At 45.8% G+C, this 10525-nt stretch overlaps 1 protein-coding gene across 1 annotated transcript; it reads right to left on the bottom strand.

Moving 5' to 3' along the window:
* Positions 1 to 400: 400 nt before the first annotated feature.
* Positions 401 to 1064, bottom strand: DACRYDRAFT_108778 (uncharacterized protein; the record flags this gene model as incomplete). Its single annotated transcript, XM_040768733.1, has 4 exons — positions 401 to 671; positions 731 to 766; positions 836 to 886; positions 937 to 1064. The coding sequence occupies 4 exons, from the start codon at positions 1062 to 1064 to the stop codon at positions 401 to 403; spliced, it is 486 nt and encodes a 161-aa protein (XP_040627608.1).
* Positions 1065 to 10525: the final 9461 nt, after the last annotated feature.

A 10525-nucleotide genomic window follows, 5' to 3' on the forward strand; every position in this document is an offset into this window, starting at 1 on the left:
CCGTAAATCGATTGTGTCGTGAATTAAACATGTTCTCTTAGCAGGTTACAACGATGCGCGGGATGGTGTTGATGCGTCAGGCGACGCGTCAGCAACAACAATACGACTCGCTTGGACAACACTCGCTGGGCTTGGGGCGAGGGAGGAATTGAGCAGGAAGATAGATTGGACATGGCTACCTAGGTGCGCACCCTTATATCCTGCGTCGCTTGTGCCTCTACTCAGATCTCTACAATTTGCACTACTCGATTGGATGACAATGTCTCGCACCACGATCCCGCTCCCGACTCCTCCCAATATCTCAACTACATCTCTAGCCATCCACCACCAGACGGTCCGAGCCGGTCCACTCGCTTGCTCGACACGGTCCGACAGGGCTTGGTGCGGTCCGCCAACATGTTTATGTGGAATCAGTTGAATCCTTTCTCCCGGTAACATGGTTCAGTACGGCTTTGATTGTGGGGTGCACTGAGGCCTTGATTTTGTCGACAAGAGTTGGCTTATCTCCGTACAGAGACCGTGTGCTGGCAACCCTATCCAGAGGCGGGTTCCTTATTTTTGTCCAGGTTTCCACAGGATGTGCGATCTTATGGGTGACGGCTTTGACATTTGACGTGATCCGACCCACGGTACCTTTCAATGGCGCAATGAGCGGATTATGGCGCATTTCTCTAGTGGCATGACGGAATGATCAATCTCTACAGCATACAACTGTCATGAAAACACGCACAGTTCATCTTCCCATTCGGCATCATCCGTAGAACGCCTACAGTGTCATGAAACCTCAATATAAGCAACAGAAGCATCCACAATCATACGAAAGAGCAATACTGACAAGAAGAGAATGTCACCCAACACATCTATTGATTCTGGCGACCGTGTTTGCCTGGTATAGGGTGAGAAACGAATGCCAAATACGAAGTACGTATTACTCACAAGCTCACTAGCTCTTCTCTTGCTTCCAACAGATTTTCGTCCCGAGAATCGAACGTCCGGACAGGGTAGGCAAATGTCACTTGGATGGCGATGGTCCAAGCAAGAAGAACAGCTTTGGCGAAGAACATGATTGTTGGAGATGGTATAACGAGTTGAGAAGTGACCAGCACCTCGGAGATGTGTTGAAGATGTGATGGGGAATGAGACCGGCTCGTGACATCGTGGCTACTGGCAAATCAGGCTGCTTATATGGTGTACCTTAGGTTGTGATGAAACGAAGAGTTGGGGAGTAAAACTTACTGAATCTATCTGACCAAGGTAGATTAGATTTCTCACGCTGGAAGACAACGCCTTACACCCTTCACACGCTTTTCCTTGTGCCTTCATTACGAGGAGGATAGCATAACCCTGAGCTGCATGCTCTTCACGATGAGTTGTGGCTGGTGACTCAGTTATAGGGAGTTGTAGGGATGGTAACGGATCGGAATGACTCACGGAACTTGTCGGCTCCGGTTTCAGGTGAGCGAACGTGCCATTTTAGTTAGACACCAACGGTTTTGAACAGGTCCCTCACTATACAATCACAAACCCCCTGGTCGGTCTTGTTCTAGCATTAAGGACGAATGTCCAGCGACGAAGGCAGTGAATGGGAATTCTCTCGTAAAGCTCACCGGGTAATGACTATTGTGTTGCCACGCAAGTGGTCCGAGACGCCAGGATAGCGGACTCCCAGGCATCAATTGTCACTCTGGACCTTCTGCCGTTGTGACGTGGTATGATGAAACTGCCCCTTGGAGCTAGGACACGGAACGTTTCAGATTGCGCGTAACCTTCGTATGAAGCTCGCCTTCAGGGGACCAACTCATTGTCGAAACGTTGCATTCGAGTCATTGTACAGTATCCGATCAGGACATGATTCACTTCGTTGAGCCATCTAGCCGCATAGTGATCGTGGGTCGTACAACAATTGTCGCTTGCTGTGACTCTTTTCGGTTGAGCAGGGCAGACTAGTAACAATCTGTCAATTCGATTCGGTAGGATCCAGTTTTCTTGACCATCCGTTCAACCGTTCAACCCCAAAACCATCCCCATTCCCCTTGCTAAGCATGCCCATATGTTATCCCCATAAGCACCTTCCCCCACCTCACTCGCCCACAGCGCGTGGAAGCCCTCTCCCTCACGTACCAGAACTGTCCCTATCAGCATGAAGATTTGATTAAGGCTTGCTGAGGCGCGAGATTATGGGCCAGGGCTTAGCCGGAAGGTCGAGCACCTGGACTCCTTCAGTCGAATTAGCTCAAATGAAGGGAGGACGACTTTACACCGGACGGGTTTGGATACGACAGGCGCTCTGATTCCCTTCCAATCCGAGCCGTGCAGAACCGGCCGTCCCTGAAGACAACCTCAGGCTAGTGCCTTCTCTACTGCTCCTTCACTGCACTACTAGTCAGGCGATGACGGGGCACGCAAAGTTGGAGAAGAGACTTATGATGTGCGCGCAACGATTCCAGTTGTTCCATCGGCTTATTTTCTTCTGCGAGCTGCACACTCGAGCTGCATGGCCTTGAATCAGAGTGAATAAAGGTCGCACCAGGCGATGCGAAAGCGCGAGAAAAGTGCATACATCAGTAAAAAACCTTCGCTACAGTGGGGTGCGACTCCTATGAAGACTCTATAAGGCTGTGCAGCTGTCAGGGTCCTCCCAAAGCGCCCCATAGGGTCGCAGATGCTATGGCTGCTACCAGAGATGTCAAAGAGATGTCAGTTACACACACAATTGGTCGAACCCAATAAAAAGAGGCATTCAGTGTGTTTGGGAGTCCTATCTTTTTCTCTAGTGTGTTTTTCAAGAAGTAAAGACAGGACCAACCATAAGTGCCCAGCAGACTGCACCACAAATGGTCCATGGATCTAAGTCCTTTGAATGGAAGGGGTCTCACATGACTGGCACTGCAGTACACCCATGGGTCCCAGGTGCAGTCCCATGCCTGGCCAGCTGGCCAGGTGCAGGACTGCCCCAGTATCACCAGAACAGTACTCTTGCACCCTTTTCTCCTGCTCAACCTGGAGATCATGCCCCTTGTTGCAATCTTGAGGGGCCCAGCAGAGATGAAAAACAAGCTACTGCTGGTGAGCTCCCATTATGTCAACACATTATACTTCTGACTTCTTCTGCCAAGTGAAATCCCAATGCTGTACTCATCTAGGAGGGTGGCAAGGGCTTCACAACCCCATCAACTCCTCCCCTCACATAAGTGCATTGGAAGGAAAGTTGCCAATGCATTGGCAGTGCAACTTGATCTGAGTAGTCCAAGCAAGGTTCCTTTGTCCATCCCTCATCAACAACCTTGTTGCTCTGGGTGTCATCTGTCATCAGGCAGTGAAGCTCTACATTGAGAGTCACTTCCCCACTCACAGTTGCCTTTGAGCTCCTCAGCTACATCATTGCCTAGTGCCGCACAGTGTGGGAAGACAGCCTGGGTTGTTGAAAGGGAACTGAAATCCAATGACCTGTCTTATTACTCCCAGGATGAGCAGAGTACACTCCAAATTGGCATGGAATGGTATTGTGTCTTCCATGAAACATGCAATCCATACCCCAGCTCAGGTGAGGATGCCTCTTATGAGGAGGAGGCAATCAAGTTGGTGAATAGCAAAGTGCTCCAGCGTGGTCTCCCTACAATTGACTTGCAGGCATCTCTGGGGCAGCAGCTGGTGGTAAGCATCATCATAATGCTCATAGCACAACAGCTCTGGTTGACTCCCTGACCAGATCAGAAAGATGGGTTATTGGTATTGCAATCACAGCAAGGTCTGGGCAATAAAGATTGCCAAACGAGAATATAAAAAGGCATTCATGCTATTTGAAAGTGCTGAGGCCCTTCAGAAGGATTGGAATGCTGAGACTTGAAATGTGAGAAAAGATCAGCTTGAAATGCAGTTGTTCAAAGCATGAAATTTAGCAGCCAAGGCCTTCACAGCCTTGTTGCAAGAGGCTGCTTTCATCTTTGATGACTTGGGTCATGGTGCAGTACGTGCAAATGATCAATTTCTCCCTGAAAGCCTGACTGTATATTCCAAGGTTCACCTTGCCCTGCTCAACTCCCTGTTACATCCAGCAGTGAAAAAGCTGTTGGCCAAGTTGAGCTATGAAGTTTCTGGAGCTTTTGGAGATACAGGTCAACATCCAGATCTTTTTGACCCATTGCCTCGGCCTCTCGTGGCATTTGCAGTAACCTTAGTGAGTAAGATTCTTGCTGATTTCAACAACAAAGCTTAATGTCTATCAGCTGCATCATCTCCTTTCTTGCTACAGCACTGGCCGCCTTGTTAACAAAGAATTCAGCAAGGAAGACCCCAACAACATTAGTGTCTATATGGAAATGTTGCAGTATCTCTTTAACTTTGAGCAGACATCACCAAAGAGCTACCATGAATCCATGCACAATCTGACTGAATTTTGCTTGTAAGTTGTTGTCAGATTGTGAAAATGACACTGATTAATCTTGAATCTAGCACAAGATACAGTATCCACTCCTTGCAAACAGTTAGGATGCCACTCTTACACAAAAGGCTGAATCTCGAGGATTATTGCAATCAGTGATCACCATGCATGTCTCTATTTTGGATCTACTAGGAAGAATGCTGTCCAGGCTGCTATGAATGTCAGTAGGTATTGCTGAATGGTATTTGCTTGTCTGTCAGGGGACATCCCTAAAATCAATTGCAAACAGCTACAATCAACAATGATCAGAGCACAGTCACATGGCATGACACCCCAAATGACAGCTGATACTACAATCACCCAACTCCAAGAAGGACATATCCCAGAATGTGAGATGTCAGTCATAGATCATGCGGGACTGACCAGACAAGGGACATAAGGTGCCTGCCCTAAACAAGCTGTATAGTCAGCCACAGACTTTGCTTCCTTTTTACTTCCATACCTAGACATTAGTTTCTAAACACAAAGCTTTAATCATTCCAAACATGCACATGACACACACACAATTGTGCCTGTCAGCTGTCAATCCTCACTCACTCTATAACACCCCTGTCAATCCCTCCATTTGTGAACAAATGTTGAGGCATTGATTGACATACAACTCACTACTCTCTGATTTGCTTGTTGCCTGTTTGGTGATTCAATCATCAACAATTGTTGGATTGTGTTGCCCTCACATTGTCACTACATGGTGCTACTGTGCTCGTCAGCCATCTGCTGGGATAGGAATGGTAATAGGAACAATGCTGTGCAGTTTGCTATCTTTTGTACATTGTATCCAACAATCTCTCAGTGTCTACCAATTTCTAAGGTATTTTACAGCAATATCTGAAAATCTATGAGTATCCATTGCTCTAAAGCTCACTTGGAAGTTGGCTTGGTCTCATGACTGTGAATGACTGGGCCCTATGTGACATCACACACATGGTTCAATCTTGTCCCTGTTCTCTTCACCATCCTCCCATGTCAAGAAGGCAACAGGTCAGGAAATTATTCAAAACTCCAGCTGTTGTATGCTGATCATTTTAGTCTATACAAGCCAAAGATGGTCGCAATGACCCTCCATCTGATGACAAGAGCAGTGGCTTTCTGACTGTGAGTACTTACCTGCACCCCTTCCTCCACCACATATATCTAGCTAAAACTTGCACAGTCCCCAATAGAGAACAGCAGAGGCGATTCTCAAATAATAGCCAGTCATTGCATACATCAGGTGAATCTTGATTCACATGAAGAGACACAACAGAACTGAAAGTATATGCACCTTTCAGATTGAGATGACCACTACCACCAGTCACCTGAGAATTGTGGGTGACCTTTCAGCCTTCCCTTCTTCAGAGAGCCAATACATCATTACAGAAAGTTCAAGTCAAACAGACTTTGAAGAATTTGAGCACATGGTCTATGCATCACCATCTGCCATGTGGGAGCACTCATCACACCAGAATATTTGCAAACCCATAGGATGGAGTTCATCTTTTGAAAATGAGCATTACCACCACTGACAAGGGGTCAATCTGCAGGTGATTGCTTCTGCAAGCTCCTGTGTACACATTTATTAAACAGAGAACAGGATATGCAAGCAACATATAGCCCATTTAACCAGCTTCTGTTTCACAGTTGCCTCCCATTAGAAGCCAACTCTCCCCCAAATCTACAACACAACGCCTATAAGCCTCATTCCATGACTCTATCAGCCATGAAGTCCCCTACATCAACATGGGTGTCTGCACTTCCATTGTTCACCTGGCTTGATACTCCAGAGCCCAATCATCACAATCCCAATGCAGAAGCTACACATGTGAGCAGACCTGATCCAATTACCCCTCCCTGACACTCTGCTCTATCTAATGACCTTGGTGTTCATGAATCCAGTGAAGTTATGGAGACGGATCATGTTTGATGGAGGAATAGCCCTTTTCCCATATGGGAAGAACTGCGAAACACCCCATATGAACCTCCTGATGATGAAGATGTGACAAGCACCCATCAGAAGCCTGGAACTTGGAGGAAGAAGAGCATACATATATTTGATATATCAGGTAATTGTTAATTGATGTTACCATGGATGACTCTAATGTGCTGCTCTCCCTGGTCATAGACAGATGCAAGGTTGGCAAGGCAGGTGCCCTATGTCCCCCAGAGTTGTCTTTTATACTCAATCTCTTAGTTTTATGACCTCATTAACATTGATAGTGTCAAAATCAATGACATCCCCACTTGGTCAGCAGGAAGGGTGGGCATTTGATCCACCCTTGATGAAATGTTCTCACAGTATTCTTTCAGATATGCAAAAAGAAAAACAACAACAAAAATGGTCGAACTGGAAAGAAACAAGGCAGATCTTGAGGGCAGGACAAGGGCCATAGGAAGAGCACTCAGCTTTCTTCTATGAAGCAGAAAGAGAAAGTGAGTATATCCTCCTGTTTTCCATGGCCCAATACTGATATTGGGTCTCTCCATGATTCTCCTCCAGACTAGACACATTACTGAAGAAATATTTGATGGCAATGATGCTGTCATATCATCTGAAGAAAATATAATTGATGATCGAGGTTCAGAAACTGAAGAAGACAAGTATATGATATATCCATGCCGGGCATCTGCCTACCAACTGAATGTGTATTGGCCTCTTATGAGAGAGTGCATTAATGTTGCAAAAGGATATTACAAGTTATTCCTGGTGCAGATAGACCCATTTCCAGAATGGGACACCAGGAAGCTCTTTGTTTTCAAGGCTGTAGCTGCTGTGAATGAAGCACAAGAGCAAGACCATCCTATAATAAACCTCAAGCGCCATCCTTTCATATTCTGGGCAGTGAATTGGTCTTTCCTTGTTGGTGTGTGCTCCTTTGGCTGACTTCTTTTGCAGATCAACAATGTTGGCTGCTGGCTGCAATCTAAAATCCGAGAAATAGCAATTGAACTAGTTCCAGCCCACTGGCCTATGCTATGGCAGGAGGGTGAGATTGCCAAAACAATATCCAGATGCCTATTAAGTTGTGGCAACTTTTTGCAAGGAAAGTTCAATCTGACTGTTGTAAGCATGTCCCATTGTGGGATAATCACACACCTGCTGACATCTCACAGGGGACTTCTAAACTGGTCAGTGCTTTCTGTAACCCCATTCTAGCTTACCTTATCACTGCTGTCTTTTACTCTCTGGGTAGGGTGATGCGGGTGATGCTGTTACACATCCAGACCTCTTTGATCTGACTGTGCATGCTACAATTGCATTGGCTGCAACCTATGTAAGTCATTGTCTGTCTCATGCATGAACAAGGAGCTGAAATGAGACAGATACATCATGTATTGCAACATTATGCAACAGATGGACTGAATCAGGCATTTCCCATGAGTGTCCCCCTCAAGCATGAGAATTACAACAGGTTTCATGAAGACATTCCCAGATACAAATTTCTGAAGACTGCCTGTTATTATGAGATGGAGGAGGATCTTCATAGCATCTGCTCATATGTCATCATCTCTCTCCACCAACAATTACAATTCTGATGTCAATAGGACCAAATCCACACTCATTCATGCCAGCACTCTTCTCAAAGGCTGCGCAAACAATTCTGATGATAACATGCCATTCAATTCTCAAGATTAGGTGCTATCTAGTGTTGTTCCACCCTCTCTTGTACACAAGTTATTTTACCTATATCATACAGAATGAATGTTAAGAGATCCTTGTGCTTATGCTGAATCATTTCCATTGTTCAAGCTTATTCCCATAAGGCATATGTGCATGAATAGGACACACTAGTCTGGTGATTAGTACACTAAGGTCTGCCTGCTCAGTTACTAAGGCCATATTTCCAAAAGGGTTTGATCCCTTTCAGGCCTTTTTTTTGAGGTGCCTGCCACAACCCAAATTCATTGATTAATGCATTCTTCTCAACTGCAACTAGTTGCCTTTCTTTTGTCCACTCCCTCACTCCTTAGGCATATCTCATATCAGCTAAAGTGGATGCCCACTATTGACTCCATCTATACTGCATCACATTTTTACCCAAATGAGTCACCCTCCCAAATCCAGTAATACCATATCAGATTGCAATGTGCTGTTCAAGAGCATGGTGAGCAGTGGAGAGCAAGTAAGTACAAGTCAATTCTCATACCCCATGATTGACTGTGCATGTTAGCACTTGAAGGAATTGATCTGTGACATGGAGAATGCTTGCAACTGCCCAAACACCAAAAAGATATGGAAGGAAGTATTGAATGAGACATGTACTCATCTTGCTGAGTAAGCACACACAGATTTCTACCATTGACTGCTAATCTAATGTACCACAGAGCACCACATGCCTCCCAAGCTGACACTCTGAAGTACAGTACAAATGGGAGGTACCTTCTGGGCATTCTGTATCAACTGATGCCATCCCAAGAAGCACTGGTCACAGTCTTACTGATATGCTGAGCAGGCTGACCACGGCAATTGGATCTCCCTCAGTGATAGCCCAACCGGAGCTGTTGCCTTCTGACATCATCAGTCTGGAGATTGACTCACTGGTGACTACCTTCATCATGGTGGATTCTACAGTGGTCTCAGTGAGTGACACCAACTCTCTTGTGTGCAACATTGACCAAGAGCAGCATGCTTACTAATAGAGAGTCATGTTCCTGAAACTCATGATGATGTGATGCAAAACTTGATGATTGCTATGTGCCATGGGCAGGCTTGTTCCCCTTCTGGAAAGACATCAAAAGTAGAGCCAACAATGTACAGAGTGATGTTTGGTCAGAAGAACAGTGGAACATCTGCTGAAGCAATTTGCATGATGTCCAGAGTGTCAAACCAGATGTGACCCTGCAGGACCTCAGTACCACCTGAGTGGGCTGTCAGAAAACCCATGAAGGCCCTCAAGGAAAGGAGTTGAGCTTGACAACTTCTAGAATTGAGGAAGCTCATTGGACAGGATGACATCAACTTCATTGAAGACACAGTGAAAGACCTAGCTTACTGGACCATCCATGTTCCTTATCTTGGCCACCATGACTTCACATGGCAAGACCCCTTTGTCAGTAATATGAACTGTGCTGAGGTGGACATGCTGGTTCAGTGAGTGTGGCAGGCTACATAACAGGCAGACTATTGACCACCTTTGCAGGGTTGGCACATTCTGCAAAGAGAACAACAGTAATGTCAGCTCCAACAGCATAGATCTTTGGTTCATGACACTGGATGTGCAGTTCGCAATTGATGAATTCAGAAGTCTAATTTGCCACACTCAGCCCAAAGGTGAGAAGCCCCTGACAAAGGATCAAGCCTATCAAGAGATGTGGGATTATTGTCAAAAGCGATCAGTCAGTCTTTGTCTTATTTGTCAAATGGTTCTTTCTGTTTTCTCATGGAGATGGCCAAATGCAATGCAGAAACTAAACTTATGGCATTTCAGTTGGGAAACAAAGGGTTGGGAGCACATCCCACTATTTATTCATGGCAAGCTGCTCTCCTACTTGTCAGCACAGCACGGGAACGGCCGGCCAGCCAGCCTCTTGGGAGGAGGAGATCAAGATGTACCAGACTATGCTGCAAAAGTATGGGTTCCAACCAAATGCACTTGTGGCAGCCCATGAAGCAGCCACAGTGGTGCAAGAAAAGGAAAGGCAGTGGTGCAGTGTGAAATGGAGGAAACAACTGTTGAACAGTTGCACAATGTATTGCATAGAGATGAAAATATTCTGGTGAGGCTGAGGAAGCCAAGGCAGAAAGAGTGATTGGCAGGTGACAAAGGAGTGTATTAGAGTCAGAGGACTGTCCATACATAATTAACATATTGAAATTCTTGGCAATGTTTCCTTTGACTAGGTTATGTGGCCAAGTCAGGGAAGCCAAGTTGTCGAAGAGCTGATTGCTTTGCCTTCATGTCGACTCCATATACTGAATCACAATCAGCTAGCCATGCAGCATCTGCAGAAATGAAGTCAGTATTTGTTAGGGCAACACAGGCTGACTAAGTCTGATCACCTAAGAGTGCCAAGAGTCTAAGCAGGCAACAAGGAAGTGGAGTAGACCTGATGACTAAGACCTATCTACATTATAGGTACCTGTGGATGATCCTCAGAGACCAAGTC

Source organism: Dacryopinax primogenitus (genome assembly GCF_000292625.1).
Source record: "Dacryopinax primogenitus strain DJM-731 SS1 chromosome Unknown DACRYscaffold_12, whole genome shotgun sequence".
NCBI lineage: Eukaryota > Fungi > Basidiomycota > Dacrymycetes > Dacrymycetales > Dacrymycetaceae > Dacryopinax > Dacryopinax primogenitus.